At 33.5% G+C, this 24,697-nt stretch overlaps 3 protein-coding genes across 4 annotated transcripts; all 3 read left to right on the forward strand.

The window, feature by feature from the left end:
* Positions 1-10,644: 10,644 nt before the first annotated feature.
* On the forward strand, positions 10,645-13,579 carry LOC145088910 (Galactosyltransferase family protein). Its single transcript, XM_079027387.1, has 11 exons — positions 10,645-11,022; positions 11,354-11,417; positions 11,529-11,578; positions 11,656-11,913; positions 11,998-12,070; positions 12,185-12,308; positions 12,417-12,504; positions 12,610-12,660; positions 12,752-12,823; positions 12,920-13,032; positions 13,254-13,579. Exons 1-11 carry the CDS (start codon positions 10,901-10,903, stop codon positions 13,274-13,276), a joined length of 1,038 nt encoding a protein of 345 aa, XP_078883513.1. The 5' UTR covers positions 10,645-10,900; the 3' UTR covers positions 13,277-13,579.
* A 2,611-nt stretch (positions 13,580-16,190) lies between these two features.
* Positions 16,191-18,406, forward strand: LOC145088911 (Ubiquitin-associated/translation elongation factor EF1B protein). The gene is made up of 5 exons (XM_079027388.1): positions 16,191-16,485; positions 16,690-16,742; positions 17,347-17,511; positions 17,879-18,001; positions 18,073-18,406. The coding sequence occupies exons 1-5, from the start codon at positions 16,275-16,277 to the stop codon at positions 18,199-18,201; spliced, it is 681 nt and encodes a 226-aa protein (XP_078883514.1). The 5' UTR covers positions 16,191-16,274; the 3' UTR covers positions 18,202-18,406.
* Positions 18,407-19,697: 1,291 nt separating this feature from the next.
* On the forward strand, positions 19,698-23,379 carry LOC145088912 (putative inactive receptor kinase At4g23740). 2 transcript variants are annotated; one of them, XM_079027390.1, is made up of 3 exons: positions 19,698-19,874; positions 21,198-22,491; positions 22,586-23,379. In XM_079027390.1, exons 2-3 carry the CDS (start codon positions 21,267-21,269, stop codon positions 23,251-23,253), a joined length of 1,893 nt encoding a protein of 630 aa, XP_078883516.1. In that variant the 5' UTR covers positions 19,698-19,874; positions 21,198-21,266; the 3' UTR covers positions 23,254-23,379. The 2 variants fall into 2 exon arrangements, with proteins under 2 accessions (XP_078883516.1, XP_078883515.1); XM_079027389.1 differs by having other exon boundaries at positions 19,699-20,236.
* The last annotated feature ends 1,318 nt before the right edge of the window (positions 23,380-24,697 follow it).

Here is a 24,697-nt window from a genome sequence, read left to right on the forward strand (position 1 = left end):
CTGATCTACATTTCTTTTTATTTGTTATGTTTATTAGCTATTCCCACATGTTCGTAAGTTGGCTAAACAAGAGGAGCAATTTTACAAAGTTCGAGATCAATCAAGTTTCTTCCCCCGACAAGTATTTAGATCGATAAAATTATATTTTGAGTAGTAGCATAACATTTAGACTTAGCAAACATTTTTGAATACATTTGTGTTTTAAATATATTGAGAATAGTGTTCTTAGCCAGGTTTGAATTGTTGTAATGATATTGTGTTTCCATTTATTATATTAGGTATCTTATGAGCATTTTATGTTCCATTAAAAATTGAAAAAAAACGGACATAATTTATTAGTATAACTTTTGTGTTAAAAAAATGTCGCTAAATGCATGTACATAATATTTATTTTAGTAGTTAAACATTGTCATAAAAATAGTGTCGCTAAAGCTTATAAGTATTTTAGTGACATAATAAAAAAGTGCCACAAAAACTCAATAGGGTTGTAGCGACACAATCAAAAAGTGCCACTAAAAACCTTTAGTGGCAGCGTTTTTAGTGGCACTTTTTTATAGTGCCGCTGATTGTCCATGGGGGGCTTTAGTGACACTTTTTTGGTTTTTAGTGACACTTTTTCAATGCCACTAAATGTTATTTTATTTGTAGTGGTAGAGATAGTTATTGTGAGAAGGAAATTTGTAAAGTCAATTTATTGGGTGTGCAATGGGTAGCCTTTGGAGGTTCCACTGTTGGGTCGGGAGCTGACCTTGTGCTCAGTGTTGGAGGGGTATTCGAGAGGAAGATGGGGCTTATGAGTATAGATGTCAGAGGATGGTTCTGAGCAGGCATGATCATTTTATCGTGTCTGAGGACATAGTATAGAGGTTCATTTTTCAGATGGGCTCTGATAACAGTATAGGTGGTGGGCCCTGGTGGGATGAGACCCTCCCATTCCTTTGAGCTACGATCTGGATCGATTGGTATGTCTGTCATGAGTGATCGGTAGCCAATTATTGGTCAACGACCGATTTCCATCAGTCACAACAAGAAAATCAGAGTTGGCAGTGTGTTATCGGGGTTTGTTATTCGATGAGCGAGTAACATGATGATATCTTGCATAGGCAGTCTAGCAGGGAGACAGACCACTAGAGTTTCCAGGTTCTGGAGAGTCAGAACTGGTACGCAGCGGCAGAGGGGTCTGTCCTGTTTTGGGATTGGGAGTTCCTGATTAGTTCGGGTGTCTTGGAAAGGAGATTGTTATACGATATGAGATTTTTGGTGGTGCTTCTCGGGTTATTGGGTTTGATCTATGTGTTGTCAAGGAGCGATTTCGAATGAGAAATCTAATTCAAGTAGGGGAGAATTGTAACACCCCGAATCCTAGATGAGAAATTTAAGAGTTATATTGCACTTTGGAGGACCTACTTGACGAGTTGGTTGGTCCCGAATCATCGTGTAGGGGGTGAGCTGGCCACGCAGATTATGAAGCCTACTCGTCGAGTCGAAGGGCTGGACTCGACGAGTTGAGTCTATATTGAGAAAACCTTAATTTTAGGGCTTGCACCCTATTTAAAGGCCCTTAAGCCCTCATTTCCGCCTCCCTGATCATTTAGACACACCGAGAGAAACCCTAGACGAGCTATAGTCGTTATGAGAGAAATAAAGGCTAGAGATCTAGTGTTCAGCTGCATTTTTAGAAGAGGGTTGAAGAGCAAGAAGGTTTAGAACGAGAAGAAGCTTTGGATCTAGTGTTCTTTCGGTGATAACTCTCAATTGGAGGTAAAAAGCTATCTCCTTGATCATTCCTTTTGTTAGATCTCTTTCTAGAGAGTTTTAGGGCTTTATCCCATCCATCTTTTGGGTTGGAGTTATTGAGCTAGTCATGGAAGTTGAGACTACAAATCTGAGCTATATGAGTCCCTATGAGCCCAAAGATTCGAGCTTTATCAAGCTTTGGGCAAGTCTTCAAGCACAATGACCTTTATGGAGCTTGTTTTGGTATCTTGACCCTATATGCCATGCATGAACGTAAAGGTTGCAACTTTACGTGATGATTCAGCCTTAGGAGGCTAGATCCAGAGTATGAGACCTTTATTTCTGTCGAAAATTGGCTGAATGAGGAAATTGACTGAATAGACTCGACGAGTTGGTGAGCCGACTCGACGAGTCGATTAAGGTTTACCCGATGGTTTGGACGTGCGACAGACTCGACGAGTTGATGAGACAACTCGATGAGTTGAGAGGGTTTTACCCGTATTTGGATTCAGAGTGGACTCGATGAGTTGATGAGGCAACTCGACGAGTAGGTAGAGTTTTACTGATCTTTTGGACGCTGCATGGACTCTACGAGTTGGCCAACAACTCGGCGAGTATAGTCGGGTTTTTGCAATTACTGAGTTGAGAGAAGATGACTTGAGTGCATGAACATGGCCACCACCTGAACCACTAAGACTTGCAACAAGAAAGTGACAAGAGATGAAAAGGACAAGATGGTTATCTCTGGAAATATGATAGATTCCCGGGAGAAGAATTGAGAGAAGATGACTTGATATTTACTTGATGATTTCCTCCCAAGAATAGCACCAAAACACCACTCTACTTCATTAAATCTTCACACAACTTCACAAATTGTAACTCTTGCCTAACAAGCTTCAAAAAGATAAATGGAAGTTGGAATTAGGGTTGCATTCCCGTATTCTAGGGTTGGTGAAGTTTAAATATGAGTAAACGTTCATTTTAGGCCCTTAGAGTGTGAGAAAATGATTCTATGACCCCCTTTATATGATCAAGTATCATTTTCTTGCAAATTTGGCCCGTAGAAGTCAACTTTAACCCAACATAAAGGTAACTTAATAGAAATACTTAATGATACTAACCTCGGTGACGGAATAGAAAAGTTTGTACCGTTACAACCAACTATTTGAGTAATATCTTAAAAAATAGCATTCTAATAAAAATTTCAAAAAAAAAACATCAAGTAATATTTTTTAAATAAAACTATCATCGGAGATGTTATTACATATAATTTTTTTGTTTGTTGCATCATATTTCCACAAACTTATCAAATAAAATGGTTTAGAGCATCTCTGATATTAGTTTTCTAAAAGAATTACTATTTAATATATATATATATATATATATATATATATATATATATATATATATATATGGAATAGTTATATGGAAAACAAAAAACCTTAAAAATACATAAAAAAAATACTTAGAGATAACAAATACTTTTTTGACTTTATATTTTTAAAAATCGCAGCTTTTTTTTATAAATCTGCTGAAAAAAATTTTAAAAAAAATTATTTTTTAATTGTTAATTTTTTTTAATATTTTTTTTGGTTTTTTTTCAAAAAAAATTCAACGAAAAACCCTAAAAAACCTTAAAAATCATAAAAATATATTTTAAAAAATACTTAAAAATCACAAAACTTTTTTTTTGAATTTTTTTTATAAAAAATCGTAGTTTTCTATAAAAATTCGCTGAAAAAAATTTTGAATTTTTTTTTTTAAATTTTGATTTTTTATTTTTTTTCAGCGAAATTTATGAAAAAACGGCGATTTTTTATTAAAATTTTTTTGTTTTTGATCTCTAAGTATTTTTTATGCATTTTTATGATTTTTTATTTTACTTAGAGCCTATATATATATATATATATATATATATATATATATATATATATATATATATATATATAGAGAGAGAGAGAGAGAGAGAGAGGTAGGTTCAAATGTTTTTCATATATATTGTGTGCTAGGAATTTAGTCATTAATGTCAACAATAGTATTATTTCAGAATGAATTTAGTATTAATTATATGTATATTAAATGCTATCCATACTTATAACTCAACTTATGGAAACTAATTAAATTTATAATTAATGTCAACAATAGTATTCTTTCAGAATGAATTCATATCTAGAAGAATGAGAGTGTATTCCAGCAGAATGAAAGTATATTTTTATTAGAATACACTTTCGTTCTTCATATTCCATGCAACTTTATTGTAGTTTAAGCTAGTGAGTCCTGAAACAAAATACGAACTCATATATAAACACCTAGATGCGAATTCATTCTGAAAGAATGTTATTGCTGAGATTAATGACGAATTTAATTAGTTTCCATAAAAAGAAAATTATAATTATGGATATCATTTAATATACATATAATTATGAAAATCATTTAATATCTATATTTATTTAATTAAATGATTATTTAATTTACTAAATTCCTATTGGTGTATTTTAGCACACAATAAATGTAAGAAACAAAATAACCTAGCCCTATATATATATATATATATATATATATATATATATATATATATATATATATATATATATATATATATATATATATATATATATATATAGACTTACTTTTGACTACGAGAGTGGTAATGTTTTTAATAGGTCATTTCAACCGAGTTAAATTTTAGGTTGTTTTGTCTATTTTGGTTTCAACCAAGTTAAATTTTATGTTGTTTTGTTTATTTTGGTTTTTAAATTTAATAAAATTTTATTTTATGCTCTCCATTTATTTGGATATTAATTATTTTTTATCAGTTATCTAATTTAATTAAATATATAAAATAAAATAAAAGTATTTTATAATAAATATGTATTGTAAATGTAATTGTCAAAAATTCAAAATAAAACAAATATGATATAATGTTTTTGTTGTTTTTTAATAATTACCTTTGTGAAGAAAATAGCAAATTATACGAGAGACTTTATAAAACATTTAAAATAGATATATGAAGAATTAGTTAATCGTAAAAAAGGCTTTTGAAAAATAAGGATTTGAGAAATTTTGTGACAAATATTTTTATTAAATAAATGCTAGTGGAAAAATGATCGTTGTAAAATAAAAAGTTTTTGACATGTTAATTATTTGAGGTGCCTTTGGCTTATATAATCTTCGATCATTGACCACTTTTAAAATCCTTTTATAAAATGAACTAATTTACATTTTATCTTTGTGAAATATTCTATAAAGATATCCCATATAATTTATTAATTTTAAGCATATGCAACATTTAAAAAATTAAAAAGTACTTGACAATAATATTAAATAAAAACAATATATCTACTATAATAAATGAAGGTTTTTTTTGTCACATGTTCTCTTCTCATTCATTTAGACACATGACATTTTCTAGAATTTTTTAATTTTTTATTTTCCACTTGTCATTTTATTGTATTTTTCATTTTATTAAATTAAAATTTCACATTTAATATATAAGGTAATATATATGTAAGATATTTATTAGAAAGGGTTTATATATGTAATGTATTCAATACATTAAAGCCTCATTAATTTTAATAATTCAAAAAATTTCTCATTTTTCTTATAAATTCAAAATTTTCAAATTGTTAAAATTTTAAATTTAATTTTTTTTAAATAAACCCATGTAATACATGGGTCTCACACCTAGTTACTATATTACATTACGTGAAATTGAAACAATATATTTAAATACATGAAGTTCATAATATAAATGAAGAAATTTAAATTACTTGATAACATTGTTGAGTTCCAACATTCCTTACAACTCCCCTTTTTATGCTTGACATTCGAGAATAAGCTATAAAGGAAGAAGAATAACACAACAAGATGTAAACGTGAAACTAAGGTTTCTAAGAGCAAGTTTCATGTTTATAATGTTAGGGTTGCCAAATCATTGACCACCTCATAAATTGAATTTATGCCATGTCAACAGTCTTAAGACTTTTTATGTTACATCTAAAATTTTAATTTATTTTTCTTTTCAAAATAAATATAACGTCAAACTGTGTTTTCAAAGTAATATAAAAATGCATTTTGTTCAAGCATTGAAAAAACATAATTTCCAAAACATAATAGTATCATAAAATCAAAGGAAATCAAATTCATAATTCAATATCGATGCATGTGCAGTACAGTCAAGCTGAAACATTCTTTTCGACAACTGTAAAAATAAAGATTAATGAGTACCCCAAATATATCACATACATCACCATAATAATTACTCATACAAATATCGGTCTATTTGACTCACGGTGCTGCAACATCGGTGTTGTCATCAACCTAACGACCTATTTAAGCCCAATGGCCCATTTATGCATAATGACCTATTTCACCCTAACGATCTATTTCAACCTAACGTCTTATTTCGACCCAACGGAGCATGTAAACATACAAACAGACAAGAAAGACCCTACTAGTCTAGTTAGGCATACAATGTCATAGTATGACACAAACATCCAACACACAAAGGATCCAATCATGACATAGTAATATAGTGAGAATATTCAACTATCATAAAAACTACAAACTCCAAAATCTTATAATGCTAAACAACTACCATGAACCACCTAGAAATCAAATAGAGGTTCTTATTGGGGATTTTGGGTTACAAAACAAATGTACATGCGGAAATTCTCTTAACACTTAAGTTTACATGTAACCTAAAATGGATCTATGTCTTTTTCACGTCTAATAGCAACATACTTATGAAAAACAAAAACTAAACACTATGAATCGAAATTCATGGTTAAGAATTCATACATTTTGCATACTCCAATCAAGGTAATCAAATCTTGTCGTCTCCTTGGAAAACTTAGTTCCAACAATATGCGAGCCTCTAATGTTTCACACCCACAACGCAAGAAACCCTAAGATTGAGAGGAGAGAGGGATAGAGAAGAGATTTTAGATTTGCTCATTTGGAATAGGTTAGCCAAAAATACAAGGGATTAAGGCTCTATTTATAGATGTTTTGAAAACCTAGAAACCCTAAATTTAAACATATAATAATAATATTTAAAATTCAGTACATATCTAGTTTTCTAATTATCAAATGGAGGCTTCCATAATCCCTAATAGGGTCCTCCAAAACCGTCCACCTTGTGGAAGGTTCTGGATCCTCTCCATTCAACTATCGAACAATTACAACTCAATACTTGTACATTTAATTAATTCTAATTAACCTATAACGAACTCTAAATTAATTATGATTAATTCTTAATTAATTATTACTATTTCTAATTAATATATTAATCATATAATATACTAATAAATCATATATCTTTCTCCTCTAATCAGTCCAAACTATTTATTGGTTATTAGGGTAACCCATAAAGGACTTTACTTTTATTCTTCAACATTATACCAATTTAGTTAGGACCTTAGACACATTAATCCATAAATTCTAACTCAATATATAACTTAAACCCAACAAGTTTAACCAAAATTTAAAATGGTCAAAAAGTCAAAAATTATCGGTTAACACGCCATGAACAACTCATGGTCATGCTGAGAACCATAAAATGACAAAATATTCGGGAAACCCCAAAATTTGTGTCATAACCTTAGGTCAGTCGCACCATGAAATTTGGCTCAACATCTTTTCATATTAAACACTTGACCCTTAAAGACAGGAGCTCCAAGCCTTAGATTTGAAACTCCCAAACATCTATCCATCCTAGTAACTTAATCAAGTATGATCTTAAACCCTGATTCCAAAAGTGCCCAAGATGTACTTACCTTTATGCATGGAGCAAAGAGGGCTCTTGTATACACTCTTTTTCCATCAAGAGATCACATCTAGAACCAAACGTCAATCAAAGCTCAAGAGTTCTCCAAACTCTATGGAACAAGCCTGTTAGGTCATAAATTGTGGTTTATACTTTGATTTTCATAAGCTATTATAGTTCTCAGTCTAGGACCGAAAACACCATGTTTTGGTGTTGTTTGGACCAAAATCACATGTGATTTTGGTTAGGCTTTATATTGTTTTGTTTGGGTTTTGGGCATGGACTTTGTGATTAGGTCTAGATATAAATAGTGTTATTTAGGCCTTGAAAAGGGTGTGGTACGTTCTTGGGGCTGCCATATGCTAAGGACGAGATCTAGAGAGAAACAAAAAGAAAACAATGTGTAATCGGAATCTTGTGTACCGGACAATTAATCAATATATCGTGTGCATTGAAGATTAATTATCTTGTTGTTATTCATCTTATATCTTGCATTATACACTTTGATTGGGATTCCGCACCATCAAAGTGAATCTGATTGATACGTAGGATAATTCGGGACTTACAAGTGGTATCATAGCAAGGATCGGTAGCAATCAGGCTATTGCAAAATATTTTTAAGAGTTTTTCTTGGAGTTTCATGGTGTTTTTTGATTTATATTTTATGAATTTTTAGCCATTGTTCTTCGTGTTCTTCATATTTTTGGATTTTTGATTGATTTTGGCATTAAAGATTTGAAAATCCCGTGTTTATGGCAAGTTTTGGGCATTTTAGGTCAATATTTGCAAGATCTAGGTGGCAATCCTTGGTCTTGGTCAAACCCTAGAAGGTTCTCAGCGGCCAGCAGCAGATTTCGGAGGCACAATAGAGTTTTTGGACGGATTTGCATGTTCTCGGTTCCGACGTCCTCGGCCTCGTTCTCGGTCCGAAGCTTCGGAGTTTGCGGTCAGCTGTTCTCGCTTCGTTGTTTTCGGTCCGTAGGTTCACGGTCATCGCTTCTCAGTCTCGCGATTTCGGTCTTTAGTAGGGTTCTCGGTGCGAGACTTCTCGGCCAATTTCAGATATTCAAGATTTTGACTATTTTGACTTTCAAATTTGATTTTTGATTTTCTAATTTATTTCTTGACTTTTAAATTTGACTTTGACTTTCAAATTTGATCTTTGACTTTCAAGTTTTCAAGCTTGAATTTTAGTTTTGACTTGTCAAGTTCAACTTTTTAAGTTTGACTTTTACGTTTGACTTTTCAAGTTTAACTTTCTGGGTTTCAAGTCAAAGGGGATTTTTCTTAGCTTCATAATCAGATCTATTTTTGGTAAATTATTCTTTTTGGTGAATAATACGTTCTTCAATCACCAAGGTTAATGAAGCTTCATGTTCTCAGTCGTCAGTCGTGTGAAGCTACAATTAAACTTTATCGTGATCAACATGATTTATTAATTAGGGAAATTGAGGACCTTAAATATGAAGGATACACTCTTAGAAAGGCTCAAAAACCCTTAAAACAACAATTAGAGGCCCAAACCAAAGACCTGAAAAGGATTAAGGAAGAATATAATAATAAATGTGAACAATATAATTATGCTCAAGTAGAGATTTCCAGCTTAATAGCCGAACTTGATGCACTAAAAGCTAAATATAAAGATGTTGAATTTAACTTTAAGAAATTTGACGTGTCAAGTGAGGTAGTTGTGTCCATGATAGAAAAACAATTGAAATTTAAAGACAATCAGAATAAGGGTCCAGGGCATCACAGAGTTCCACCTCCCTTCAATGACAACTATACCCCACTCCTTGAAACCAATGAGGTAGAGATACCTGCTTAGTATGGCCAAACCCATGTACCAACTTTAGTTAAGACTGAACAATCTGGCCCACCTGAGAATATTGAGGTGGATGATACTAATGTTTCTACTTCATGTGCAGGTAAAGTAGTGGAAAATGAGAACAAGGATAACAAAAATAATTCTAGTTCTGTTGATTGTCAAACTAATGTCTCTTTGAACTCTGAATATGTTGCTTCTAATTCTGTTACTTCTAATAAACCTGCTGTTGGTAAATACAGGCCACCAAAACAAGCGGAACAAACTGCTTGCTATAAGTGTGCTTATCGGAACAATCATAGACAAGGTATGAGCATGCTACCAGGGACATGCAGAAACAACTTCTACATGAAGAAACAAACCTGTTTCCAATGTGGAACACATGGACACATTGCCAGAAAATTGCCCAAATCGTGCATATGTTCCCTACTATGCACAAGGTTGGCAGAACGTATGACAACCCAAAATTTTTATCTGGTAAAGCTAATCAATCCAATCAAATGTCAGACTTGTTTCTGCTATCTTTTAACATTGTTAGGGGTCTGTTTGAGTGTTCTAAGCCTAGTACACTTAAGGATTGAATGTAAGGGTGTGTCAGCTTAAATTCATTAGGTTGCAAAAGAGCCGAAAACTCCATCACAAGGAGTTTACGGCCGCAAACTCTAGGCAGACGTGAACCCCAATCATAAGTATAGATTTCCTTCATTTGTTCTTTATTTCTCAACTCATTCAATCAAGAACACTCAAACTCTCTCAAGTATCATCAAGGGAATCCATCATTTCTCTTCAAAAACATAAGTAATTCCTCCATTTTACTAGTTAATCTTCTTGATCATATGAATCCTATGAATCACATCCAGACATATTCAAAAGCAAGATTTTTTTAAATGTAGTTTTTCTAGTAAATACATATACCCACATATAATCATTCAAAAGCCTAAAAACAACTAAAATTCAAAGGAAAACGAATTATAGTTGTAATCGTATCATGTCATAAAAAAACCCAAAAATTTGTTACTTTTAACATATACTCGCAAATAAAAACATATAATCATTTAAAGAATCGACGCATACCTATAAAAGTTGTATCTTCACTAATAGAAGAAGATATTTTTTGAAATTGATGTAGTCAAGAACAAGGGATATAAACTCCAAAATGAGGTCCGAAACAACTTTGAAACAAAAATCCGACATGTTATATATAGGGGACCACATTACCGAGTCGAACATTTTATCCGTTTAACCATTTATGATTTTTCGAAAATAAACTCAAACCGGCTATGCTTGATTTCACCAAAAAGAAAAGCCCTAGTCTTTACGAACCCTCCAATTTCCAAGGCCCAATAACTTGGATAGATTTAGAAGCTCAATTTCGGAGTTACGCTGGCAATCGTGATTCGTCCTTGTTATGGTTACTCTACACCAGATTTAGATTCAGAGTCTTGACTCTTGCCTTCGGATCGCGTAACGGAACTTTCTCAAATGTATCGCTCACATCAGTGAACAAATTCATTTCAACTTTATCACTGTGAAATCGCTTGTAATAGAGAAGTAGAAGCCTCTGTCTAGGAAAAATGCAAAGTAAGGGATCGAATTACCACCGGAATGCTGCGGCAGGGTTGGTTTTTCGATCCCCTATTTCAGCCTTAATGCTGTGCACCATCGCTGCCATGGCCTCTTTCTATGTCGCCGGCCGGTGAGTTGTTTTCTTCTGCATATTAATTTTGCTCACACGATTTAATCGGATGAAGTGATAATACCCCACTGCGTAATTACTGTATATCATTTTCTTCCTTTGAAGTTTGATTCAAGAAATTCCTTTTCTATTCATAAGCATGACATCTACTAATTTGTTGCTAAATCGTCGTATTTTTTTTACTGAATCCATTGCCTAGCCGATGCAGTATAATTAGATGCTAGATCGGTATCATTCTTGTTTATTTGTAAAAAAGATTGTGCATAGTTACTTTGTTAAATCATCTCTTAAATCATATTTGTATTTGTTTCCTTTTCGTCCTCCCGTGAAGTTTATGGCAGGATGCAGAGGACAGGGTTTATATGGGTAAAGAGCTTGACAGAATAACAGGCCAGGTAATAATAAATTTTGTTAATGCTTCTAGATCTAGTATTACTTTTAAGACACTATGCATCACATCCTCTCAGTGTCGGATTGATAGAATTCATTTTACGACTTAATTTCAGGGGAAATCTGCTATATCCGTGGATGATACATTGAAAATTATAGGATGCAGGTAATGTGGTTGTTAACCTTAAGTCTTTGACTCTAATCAATATTTTAGTTCATAACTAACGTTTGTATGCTTGTTAGGGAACAACAGAAGAAACTGACAGCTCTTGAGATGGAACTAGCTGCAGCTCGCCAAGAAGGCTTTGTATCAAAGACAAAAAATCCTCCTCCTCCTCCTCCTCTGAAGAAGAAACCATTGGTGATGATTGGAGTCCTTACAGGATTTGGTCGCAAGAACAACAGGGAAGTGATACGCAAGGCGTGGATGACAACTGGTGAAGCTTTGAAAAAGATGGAGGATGAAAAAGGTGTTATTGCTCGATTTGTTATTGGAAGAAGGTACAGTGCCTTTTTTCATCTTCTTTTAACTGAAATCCCTACTTGTTTTTTGTTTCCATGATGCCTACATAATTTAACTTGCAGTTCTAACCGTGGAGACAGTCTGGATAGGGACATAGACATTGAAGATAAGAGCCACAACGATTTCTTTATCCTGGTAAGTATAAGCCATAAGGGCTCATGGCATTTTGTTATTCATCATAATAGTTGGAAAGTGATTACTGAGATGTATCTATCTATCTATCTATCTATCTATCAAAACATTCAACAGGAAAGCCATGTGGAGGCTCCTGAGGAACTTCCAAAGAAGACCAAATTGTTCTTTGCCCATGCTGCAGAAAGATGGGAAGCTGAATACTATGCCAAAGTGAATGATGATGTGTATGTAAATATTGGTAATTTTCTATTTCTAAAAGCTATATCATGCTTTTATTAGTTTTTTTTACTCTATACTATAAAAATAAACAATAGTATCTCATACTGTAAACACATCTATTTTTCAGATGCCTTGGGAAGTACACTTGCAGCTCATATAGATAAGCCCCGTGTATATATCGGGTGTATGAAATCAGGCGAAGTTTTCTCTGAACAGTAAGTGTCATATATATATATATATATATATATATATATATATATATATATATATATATATATATATATAATACTTGATCCATCTTTTTATGTGGATTTTGGCAGGGGTCAGAAATGGTACGAACCTGATTGGTGGAAATTTGGTGATGGGAAAACGTAAGTAGCCAATATCTGAATTTTCATTGTACAATTTTTAAAAAAATGATAAAAGTTATTTATTTATTTTTTTTTTTTTTTCATATAACAGGTATTTTCGCCATGCATCTGGTGAAATGTTTGTTATATCCAAGGCTTTGGCTAGATTTGTTTCGATAAACAGGTTTCGTCATCCTTCTAAAACGCCCCTCGTAGTTTTAGATGAGATCTCATTGCTAAATAATTAGTCTGACTTTTTTTTTTACTTGTGAGCTGGCAGATCTATTCTTCGCACATACGCGTTTGATGATGTTAGTACTGGATCCTGGTTCATCGGCCTTGATGTCAAACATATTGATGACAAAAAGTTTTGCTGCACATCTTGGTCAACAGGTGAGAGGGCATTTACGTCTTTTGCATACCGTCTCACCTTTTTAGGTGGGGTAAAAAAACGCAACTTTTTGTCTCATTAATATCAGGTCCAGTCCAGGTCCAAGGCCCAGAATAGACGCATGCCAATCTGTTTTGTTCTGTTCTGTTATGTGTTACACAGTTGATGAATATGGCAAGAGTATGATGAAGGTGTGGATTTTAATGTGTTTGTTGTGTTTCAGGGGGCATATGTGCAGGTGCATAAGTTGATTTATTTAAAGAAGGTGAAAGAGTGTTAACAGACATGTACACAACCAAGATAGAAGGAGATATCTAATGCTTAGGGAAGTTGAACTTATAGCAACGGACTTTCATCGATCGTATATAACTTTATAAAATCAGGGTCAACCATGTCGAGTGAACCGTTTTTCTTGAATTTGACCAAAAACTTGATTCTTTTGTTTGATACATACAAACTCTAAGATATGAGAGTGCTTTAGAAGAGTATTATTGTTACTAGAGCTCTTTAAGAAACTTATTTATTAATATTAAAAATTTAATTATGCTATTGCTATTGTTTTGTGTCAAAAAAATTACATTTCTCAAAGTATTTTGATGTGTACATTTAAACCATTAAGGAAATGCACTAAATGTAATAAAAAGTCCTAATAGATGCCAAAAGGTAATACTTTGAAAAATCCTGTGCATACAATGGCAAAGGTAATACTTTAAACAATCCTTTTAAAAAGAGAAGCACTTGAGTAAATATTACCTTAAACAATCCTTTAAAAAGAGTGAAGCACTTGAGTAAATGTACATTTTAGTTTATTTGTTTAAATTTATTTATTTACTTATTTATGATTTTTGATTGTAACACCCATTCGGCAATAATGTATTATAAAATGAAAGGCTAAAAATTGAATCATATTTTCGATGGACAAACACAAAATTGCAAATGATCTCATCTAGTTGCTAGTTTTGTTTGATTAAAGTTGGGGTTAATAGACCTGGCAATGTGTCGTGTTGCTTCAGCTTTAGGGTTGAAAGAGCTTGACCATAACCCAACTCGTTTAAATTCTGTATCGTGTCGCGCCATGTCAACCCGTTTATTTTTAAGTCAAGTTCGTGTTGGGTTTCGGGTTAGGGTTAGACCTTGAAATGTGTTGTGTCATTTGAGGTTAAAACACTAAATATGATGGAAAAGTAGGAGTTGGATAGGTAGAATGAAAAAAAAAAAAAACAAAAAAATGGTAAAAGTAGTAGTTGATAGACGATATGATTAAATTTATAATACGTTTAGAGGACAAAATAGAAAGTGTATGAATTAGAGAGCTCGAGGGTGGGATAACAAGAAAGAGAGAGTAGTTGAGTGACCTATGTACTTTGAGACATAATAGAGAAAGTTAAAAAGAAGTCTTTACCTATAGGGCTAAAACGTTTTCACATTACAAAATAAATCAACCCATAATATATATATATATATATATATATATATATATATATATATATATATATATATATATATATATAGGAATGAGTTCTATGGAAAACAAATAAGTAGGGCAACATCTACCAGAATCAATAAGCAAATGACACGTGTCCATTTCTTTCTTCACAAATAATGTATTTTGGAAGTTATTGTGGAAGTGATGTGTTGTCATGTTTTCATTGGTTCAAATATATATTGCCCTAATCATTCATTTTCCATATAACTCTTCCATATATATATATATATATATATATATATATATATATATATATATATATATATATATATATATAAACTTTCAAATAAATAATCGGGTTATTTTCGAATTGAAATTCTCAGCTCTAACATTATCCGTTTAATTTTCATGGTATCATGTCAACTCATTGGATTAAATAGGTTAAAATATCATACACAAACCTATTTATTTCATGTCGGGTTAACGTGACATATGTCAGTTTTTGTCACCTTTTAGTCTTTAGATGTTACAACCCCAAGGTAAGATGAGTTTTTGTCACCTTTTAGTCTTTAGATGTTACAACCCCAAGGTAAGATGAATGGGTTCTCTTCTATTGGTTTAAAACCATGTCCCGATTCAAAAAAACCCGGGCAATGTTTAGAATGGTCTTAACACGTCCCTAAAAGCCCGATCAAAGTGTGGCCCTAGTTTAAATAATATGATATGTAATTATATTTCATTTTAAAGAGGTTAAAAACATGACAATACACACTTCTTTTTAGCATAGTCCAATCAACTATTTCATTCAATAATAATTCATGTTATCATATAATTATATTTAATTTTTATATCTTTATTGTTTTTTACTAATATTTCAATTTTGTATCCCGATAGTTGAACCATGATATTGCAAAGTAAAAGAAAAGATATAAAAAGATTTGATTACGAATGGTTTAAGGTTGATATAGAACAACCAAACCTCAAGAACCCTTATGTTGTAATTTTCTTATTCCACAAGTCAAAATCAACGCATCTGAAAACATGTAATCATTTACATTTTTATGCTGCAATTTTCACATAAATTAAATAACTTAACATTAGAAGAGTTGGTGAAGACTAAAGTAGGGATAACCAGTTATATAAATAAACATTTACCCTTAAATTATTATCATTATTTAGAATTTGATTAGTTATCTGTTGTTCTATATTACTATATATCTAATCATCTTTTTCTTGGTAAAATTTTATCCGTAAATTTCTTCTGAAAGTAGTTTTTTAGGCTAAAATCCAAATACGATTTTTATTATCTCTCTGTTATTGATTTTTACCCGTTGACCCATTCCCACAATAAATGAACTAAATCCTTATCGTATTATCGATTCAAAATTAATATGTAAAATAAAGTTAGTAATAAATAAATCAGTTGGATAAAACTGGAAAACGAGTCATTTTAATCTATATATTTTTAAAGATCATTAATTAATTAGTAAGTTAAATTTCATAAATAATTAGTATTTTTCGTTGATTAAATAATTAGTTTGCTGCCGATTTGTATGACAAAATAAATATATTATTATTTTATGCATGTATATACTAATTTTATAGCAATATATGATGGATAAAAAATTCTGGTGTATTTTGATAAAAACAAATAAAATTGTTATCAACTATTAATTGGGCCGAACCGAAGTATCCACGGATACTGGCGGGTCAACGGCAACCGCGTTTCTTTTACCCGTCTGATGTCCATGTTTTCTCCCATAGAAAACTCTTGTTTCCCGATCCTCAAGCCTCAATTCCATCAAATTTCTCCATACAATGGATTACGATTTCAGAAACCGGTTGAATCCACCATACAGTTCTCAATCTTCTGTGTACAACAGGCCAACGCCGTCATCTTCGGGGTCGCCGATGCCGCCATCGAGTCATCCGATGTACGGACCGTCGTCGCTCTACCCTAAGATTAATCAGTCCGGTGGGCACTCTGTTGTTCATGCACCTGCTCGAAATAACATCAACTCCTCTTCCTGTAAGTTGTAGACTATATTAGAATGATTTTAGGTATCTGTTCATTGATTTTCTTAGTTGTTACTAAGGTCGTTTAGATCAGAAGAATAATATGTTTTTGAATATTATTAGGAACCTTGTGTCATCTTCGATTATGATCTGTATATGGAAATTGCTATTAGTTGAAGGTTTGCTAACTTATTAATCTATTTCGATATCTTTTTAGCAGGAATGGGGATTAGGGTTACTTTAAAACCGGAGTTTCGGATTACACCACCGGTATCCTTTCTGTACTTCATTCAAACTCTTTGCTGTTTCTTTTTTAATGATCACTGTCTGATGACTACCGATATTGTTTTTTTATCAATCGACATGTCCATGAGCATTGAATTCTTAACCTACTGTTATCAATTTTATTTTACATCTTAATTATATTGATCATTCGAAGATACATGCATATTTTGGCCTTTCTTTGGGTATTTGTGATATTAGTACAAACTTGTTATGTTCTGTTTGTTTATTGAAATGCTTTTCTTGCATCAGTTTATGTACATAATACCAAAGCAGATATTTATACTCCCTTTACTTTAACTTTTCTGATCTCTTTCAATACTTTAACTTGTCCGATGATCCCAGACCTTGATTTAGAATTTGATAATTGCTTATAAAATCAAATGATCAGATTTTTGATGTCTTACTGATGGAAAGAGGATAGAGAAAGTGATTAGGTTGACTATACCTATGTAGATTGTAGATTAAGTTGTGTACACTATATGTCTTTATATGTGATGTAAAGCATTGTAGTTCTTGTATTGTATTTTGGGTATCCTTTTAAATGGCAAGATTTTGTGGTCCTTAATGAAAATACTTGTAAAAATTGTAGCCTCAATTGTCTCCACACATTGGAGAGATTCCTCGAAGCACATTTCAGTTTGACTTTGAACTGGAAAGGAAGATACTCGCAGAAGCAGAGAAAGAAAACCCAAATTGGAGCAAACTCGGTCTCGAGAACCTTCCCCATAAGACTGCAAAACCAATATCTCGTGCGGTATGCCCTCTTCCTAGGTTGATTCTTTTTGACTTTAATCAACTTAATAAGAACAAAACGTAATCTAAACAGATATATATATATATATATATATATATATATATATATATATATATATATATATATATATATATATATATATATATATATATATTGTGTGTGTGTGTTTCTTTTTTACTTGATACAGAGAAAAGTGATAGTTTTTAGATTTTTGCTATTCTTCTCTTTTACCAAGTGGGCTCTCGTTTTTTCTGGAATAGTTTTAATTTTTTTTTCTGGTATCAGTCCATCGTTATTGGCATATATTGTATTGATTTTGGTCCCTCCAGAATCCACATAAATAAGGGGTTTATTTTGATTTCTGCAGAACTCTAGTAGTGGTAGTGGTAGTGGTAGTGTAGACCCGGTGGTGGGGAAATACTTGGCAACAGGTCTTAACAGAGAAGCAGTACCTATTGCAGTTGCCAAATATGGAGATAATCCAACCAAGGTAAACTAACTCCTACTACTTCTACTTGTCTTTAGAATTATGTTGTCATATTTACTTTTTAATTTTTACAGGTCAGGGAATTTGTGAATGGCTACACTGTGTTGAGAGAAATGGGGTTTGAAGCTAATAGTGTCGCTGAAGCATTGTTCACCCATGACAACGATAAAGAGGCTGCAGTAAATTTTTTGAGCACTTCATAGGCAGACTCTGTCTCTGTGCATGTCACAAAATTATATTACTAGTAGTAAACTCAAGTCAAGGCGTGTATTATTATTATATTTTACTTTTTTTTTGGGTTTGTAAAATAGTTGGTTTTCCTTGTTTGTGTAAATTGAATTTACAATGTTAACTCACTCCTGGTGATTGTGTGACGTATGTTTATGCAGCATTCATATTTTTAAGATATCTCTTAACGAAAACATAATTTGTCAACTAAAATCAGTATTAGGATCATATGTTATTAATTTATTTATTATGCCAATTCCAAGCATGTAGTTGCCATCAAGTTGAAGACAAAAAAAGAAAAGAATAGTAAGGATTTAATGGCATGGAGGTGACTGGTACATATAATTAAACCATGAAACGTAGCATGGCTTTTATTTGTTTATTTATTTAATAATTCAATGGCATGTTACGTCTGGTCGGTCTTTATTATTATTATTTTTTTTTAATATCATATTATACGTAGGCGTAGCCACTGGGATTTGGTAGGCAACTCTTAAGTCTTATCTCCCCAATAATTCTTCTTATTTTTTCCCCTTAACACGTCTGAATTGCTAAACTTACATATAATATAAATAAATTGTCAATATGCTATTAATTTTTCTAATCCAAATTGATAATACATCAAAAATATATATAGCTTGTTAGCTTTCTTTATGTAATTTCACAAGTTATTGACATATTTAATATTATTATAAAAATAGTTATACTATAGATTATGATACCCTCTATAAGAAACAATTTCATATGTTGGATAGATTTGGGTACATACTTGGAACGAAATACTTTTAAAATTTTTTAACTTTTTTGTCGTTGATTTTTATTTCATTTTACTTGTATGATCTATTTTATATTGACGAAACTTTGTCTTTACTCCTCCAACTCAAACAATAACTAACATATTTTACCCCGACTACACTTTTCATTAGTTAAATAAACAAAAGTACTACTATTGACACTCTTCTAACAGATAAAAACTTATATGCTAAACTCATAATTTTTGTCTAAATTTTTACTTCTTCAACTTGAATAATATGAAGAAAGCTCGTTGTCAATTTGTCACATGTAATAATTAAATATGTAAAATATGACAACTAGTTTGGATTTTTTTTTCATTTAACCACTAATTTTTTTTTTTTAAATATACCGTATTAAGTTTTTCTTTATTAATGAGTTGCAAAAAACAAATGTAAGTTTAGTTTTGAGGTTAATGTTTTTTTTTTTTTTAATTCGAAGATTAAATTATTATTTTTCTTTGAGTGGCTAATTCGAAAAACATCTAAATTTATAATTTTCTTATAAAATTTAAATTTAATATAATGGTTTTTCAAAAATAAAATTAAAAAAAAACAAAAACTCTGTTTACTTTTTCGGTAGATAAGCCGAAGAAAACCACATGAATTTTTATAAATTTTGCCCTGTTTCACCGATTATCACATTTTTCATATAATAGTTCTGTTTATAAAAAGCCAGGTTTTATAAGCGGAGGCCAATCAATCAAATTCACGAGAGACTGAGGGTTATGAGCGCCGCGGTTGTGGTGTTCGTCGGTGCTTACCTCCTCCGCTCTTCAACAGAGGTCCTCCACCCGCGGAAATGGCGGAACACTTTGTTCTCTCCTCCAGCTACAGCCTAGCCATCAATACAACCTGTACTAAATTCCCTCTCCCTCCAAATCATTACATTTCTTAGGTGTTTAAATTGATTAATTATTACGCTGGAGTTCTTCCTCTACGTACCATTTACCACCACGTGCATCTTCCGCTCATCTCTCCAATCTCATTGATTTCTCCATACCCCAGCTCCCTCCCTCTTTCCTCCATTTATTGTTTCCACCCTACCTCCATTAATTTCTGCTCCCAACCTCCAAAATCTCTCTCTCCGCCTATTAGATTCATTAATCTCCTTCAGTACATGTGTTTCTATGTGTTGGTCGAGTTGTTTAGCTCATTGCTTGTACATTCTGACAAAGGGTTCAATGGGTTTACCTAATCGTCACAGAGATCTGAAAAAGTGAGTTCAGTTATCTTTCGTTGTCTGCTTCGTTGTGTTTAATATTTTCATCGTTATTTTGTAATGTTGTGTATGTAATTTGGTAACGATTCCTCCCTTCTCGATTACAAATTCGTCATCGTTTTTTCTACTTCTGTGTTGATCGAGTGATGTACCTGTTTGCCTGTTGGGTTCTAAGTTCTAACGAACTTCATGATGCACTCGATGGTTTTAGCTGATCTTCACTGAGATTTGAAAACCGGATTCCAATCACTTTTCAGTTTCTTCTTCATCGTTGAATATGTGCTTCTTGATTTTGTAATATTGCATTTGCTTATAGATATCTAATCCGGTAACAATCGAGTAGAAACCAGTCAAGCGTAATACAAGCTCCAACTCGATTTTAACTTGAATGAGTCAAACTTTATTTGAGTTGGGGATTTGAGACTGATTACTTCGAGTTTACATTTTTTCTTATTATAATATTCTATTTTGGAAATTTTAATCAGTTATAACAATGTCACAATTTCATTGTTATAATTGAGTAAATTGTTCAAAATGCAATATCCAAATAAAAAGAAATTGGAAGGACAAAGCCATGATCCGTAGTTTTTAAAATACAACGTAAAATATTTGAGGTATAATTTCTCATATTGTAAATAGAAAAGAATTAGAATAAGTAAGATCCTATAATAAACAAAACTAATAAAAGTTTTGTTACCCTGTTTTTAACTCATGTCATCAGAAGTCAGTAAAGTACGGAAGAAGATGAACAAAAGTAAAAGAAACTCACCAATACAAACTGAATTCATTTACGTTTCTTGTTTGACTATAACGTTCACTCTGATACAAGTTAGCTGTACTCGATTTCAATTACAATTTACACCTTATATTCAACGTTCATCTGATAATGGTGGTTATTTATGAAAATCATTACTTACATACCACTATATCCTTTAATTCTCACCATCTTCTTATTCAGATGAGCAGAAACGTTGTTCTATAGCTTTTGGAGTTTGTAACTATATACTATCTATCATCAACACAGAAGATGACAGTCAAGAACAAGAACATGATTACGTTGTCTGCAATTTTCTTGTTCGGAGCAACTATATCCATGGTCACCGGAGAGCCTTTGGAAGATAAGCAAGTTTTACTTAATTTCATACAAAGCATTTCGCATAGTCGCGAAATCAATTGGGAAATGGGTTCTTCAGCTTGTGTTAACTGGACCGGGATAACATGTAATCATGATGAGTCAAGAATCATCGCCGTTCGTTTGCCGGCGTTTAGTCTTCATGGTCCTATTCCTCCGGATACTCTTAGCCAATTGTCGGATCTTCAGATCTTGAGTTTGAGATCAAACGGGTTAACGGGTCCTCTCCCGCCCGATTTCTCCAACCTCACAAACCTAACAGCTCTCTATCTTCAATCAAACGGACTCTACGGCCCATTGCCTGTAAATTTCTCAAATTGGAACAATCTTTCGATACTTGATCTCTCAAACAATGGTTTCAACGGAAGCATATCACCTTCCATTTCGAATTTAAGCCACCTCACTGCTTTAAACCTTGCTAACAACTCCTTTTCCGGCGAAATACCTAATCTTAGCATCCCAAGTTTGCAAGCTCTCGATTTGTCGAACAATAATCTCACCGGACCTGTTCCTCAGTCTCTCGAACGATTCCCCAGCTCGTCTTTCGTCGGAAATGACCTTTCTCCTTTGAATTCACCGCCACCGGTTCTCTCTCCGGCCGCCCAACCGTCATCCAAAAAATCTTCAAAACTCGGCGAACCTGCAATTCTCGGAATCGCGATCGGTGGTTGCGCTCTAGCGTTTGTACTCCTTGCGTTGATAATGATACTCCGGTATTCTAATAAAAAGGAGGTTTCCGGGAGACCGGAGAAAGAAGAAAAGGTAACAAAACTGCGTTCCGGCAGCCAAAATGTTAACGGAAATGGAACCCTTGTGTTCTTCGAAGGCAGTAGCCTGGCGTTTGACCTTGAGGATCTGTTTAGAGCTTCGGCTGAGGTGCTTGGTAAGGGAACATTCGGTACGACTTATAAAGCGGCGTTGGAGGATGCAAACACGGTGGTTGTGAAGCGGTTGAAGGAAGTTGCAGCGGCGAAGCGAGATTTTGAGGTCCAAATGGAGGTTGTTGGGAATATTCGACATGAGAATGTTGTTCCTTTGAGAGCTTATTATTATTCCAAAGACGAAAAGTTGATGGTGTATGATTATTACGATCAAGGGAGTGTTTCGTCAATGTTACATGGTAGTGATACTATCTGAGTTGTTTGTTGTTATTCGAGGAGTTTCATGTTATATATATTTTTTTTGTTTAAATGAATCCGTTTATAAATTTGCAGCAAAAAGAGGCGAGGATCACCGGAGTCCACTAGATTGGGATAGCCGGTTGCGGATAGCCATCGGAGCAGCGAGAGGGATCGCATATATCCACACCCAAACAAACACAAAGCTTGTCCATGGAAACATCAGAGCCTCCAACATCTTCCTAAACCCACAGGGATACGGTTGCGTAAGTGATCTTGGCCTGGCGGCAGTAATGACACCGCTAGCGCCACCGGTGATGCGGATTGGCGGTTACCGGGCACCGGAAGTATCCGACACCCGGAAAGTCTACCAAGCATCAGATGTTTACTCTTTCGGAGTCGTCCTGTTGGAACTCCTCACCGGAAAATCACCTACTCATGCCACCGGCGGCGAGGAGGTGGTGCATTTGGTGAGATGGGTGAACTCGGTGGTCCGGGAGGAATGGACGGCTGAGGTTTTTGATGTGGAGCTTTTGAGGTACCCGAATATAGAGGAGGAGCTGGTGGAGATGTTGCAGATTGGGATGCAATGTGTGGCAAGGTTGCCGGAACAGCGGCCCAAGATGGCGGAGGTCGTGAAATTGGTGGAGAATGTCCGGAGGCCGACAAATATGGATGTGTCGGAGGTATCTACTCCGGCGACGGAGGTGTCAGCGTCTCCGGTGGTAGCACAACAGATAGGGTCGTCTGTAATTGCAATGTAAGATTAATTTTAATTTTTTTTTTTTTTAAGAAATTAGTTGTGAAAATAATTGTAATATTTAAAAATGTATGTGAGAGATGAAGATGGGGGTTGGTATTGGTTGGTAATGTCAAATATTATTTTATTAGGGGTTTGTTTCTTGAAACCTCATATTCGTTGACAAAATTGCTGCTTGAGGTTTGACTATTCATAGTCAAAATTCGGTTGCCTCGGAGTATATGTGATTATTTGAGATCTTTTAGGGGGCCTTGAAGTAGGGATAGGGATGAGCATCGGAACCGGGTATCCGCTTTTAGAACCGGAACCGCCTCGGAACTGTCGGTTTTGGAACCGGAACTGCCTTAGGCGGTTCCGGTTCCGGTTCCTAAAGTTATGGAACTGCCTTAAGCGGTTCCAGTTCTTGTTTTTTCGGAACCGCTACCCGCTGGGTACCCGCCGGAACCGGTTAATATATATATATATATATATATATATATATATATATATATATATATATATATATATATATTATCTCATATAAATATGTGTGTTACTTAGACCAATTTAGAATATATATTGGTCCGATTTTGTCCGTCTTTGGTCCGAATTGACTTGATTTGAATTGAACTAAATTGCGGTTTTATCGACAAAAGTTAACAAAATTAATGTAACCGGGTTACCCGCTCCCGGAACCGGAACCGCCGGTTCCGGGACTGGTTCCAAACATTTAAGAACTGCTTAGAGCGGTTCCGGTTCCGGTTCTCGCCAAATGAGGCGGGTACCCAAATTATTATTTTTGTTTATATTTATTCATTTTTTCAAGGGCTTAGGTTAACAAATTATTATTTTTGTTTATATTTATTCATTTTTTTTAATACCATCGACCATAGCGTTTCTAGGCCTTCCGATATGGGGCATCACCCTATGTGTGATGTCTTATTTGCCATAGAAAAACACACGTGCACACCATCTCAAAGATAGGTGAGTGTCTTGTGGCGTGGTACCGTCTACAGAAGAAGGCGAGGCTCTGACCGGTGAAACATTTGTTTGTGTTTATCTCTCTCTACAATCTCTTTCTTCTTCACTACCTTTTCACTAGTTAACATCATTTCCACAACTCAGAGGTGGAATTGTTAAAATAATGACGTGATCTCTTTTTAATCCTTTCTCACGCGTGAAGATACTCCTCAACCTATTTGTTCGAAAAATAACTTTATGTTCGACAATAATCCATATTACCGGTTTCAACCCTCTAGTTTGTATACAAATATTACCTGTCTTATTCCAAGACTAAAAACGAATTGCACCCAAACCTCTAACTTGTAACAGTTGATTAGGCTTTACTCACATCCAATCTAATATTATGTTTGACGTATTAATTGAAAAGTTAGCTGGAAGCTAGGTAGAAGATATAAAACGACGTTTAGAGGAATATGTTCTCTAATATTAATTAGATGTATATTTGG

Source organism: Lactuca serriola, chromosome 2, assembly GCF_051521515.1.
Source record: "Lactuca serriola cultivar US96UC23 chromosome 2, Lser_US96UC23_V15, whole genome shotgun sequence".
Taxonomy (NCBI): domain Eukaryota; kingdom Viridiplantae; phylum Streptophyta; class Magnoliopsida; order Asterales; family Asteraceae; genus Lactuca; species Lactuca serriola.

What these genes read in the sequence shown, in the direction of transcription:
- LOC145088910 (XM_079027387.1), top strand. Translation starts at nt 10,901, where the DNA reads ATGCAAAGTAAGGGATCGAATTACCACCGGAATGCTGCGGCAGGGTTG. An exon ending in AGATTTGTTTCGATAAACAG is followed by an intron (nt 12,824 to 12,919) that starts GTTTCGTCATCC and finishes GTGAGCTGGCAG; the next exon opens with ATCTATTCTTCGCACATACG. An exon ending in CTGCACATCTTGGTCAACAG is followed by an intron (nt 13,033 to 13,253) that starts GTGAGAGGGCAT and finishes GTTGTGTTTCAG; the next exon opens with GGGGCATATGTGCAGGTGCA.
- LOC145088911 (XM_079027388.1), top strand. Translation starts at nt 16,275, where the DNA reads ATGGATTACGATTTCAGAAACCGGTTGAATCCACCATACAGTTCTCAA. An exon ending in TAACATCAACTCCTCTTCCT is followed by an intron (nt 16,486 to 16,689) that starts GTAAGTTGTAGA and finishes ATATCTTTTTAG; the next exon opens with CAGGAATGGGGATTAGGGTT. An exon ending in CAAAACCAATATCTCGTGCG is followed by an intron (nt 17,512 to 17,878) that starts GTATGCCCTCTT and finishes TGATTTCTGCAG; the next exon opens with AACTCTAGTAGTGGTAGTGG.
- LOC145088912 (XM_079027390.1), top strand. Translation starts at nt 21,267, where the DNA reads ATGACAGTCAAGAACAAGAACATGATTACGTTGTCTGCAATTTTCTTG. An exon ending in TGTTTCGTCAATGTTACATG is followed by an intron (nt 22,492 to 22,585) that starts GTAGTGATACTA and finishes ATAAATTTGCAG; the next exon opens with CAAAAAGAGGCGAGGATCAC.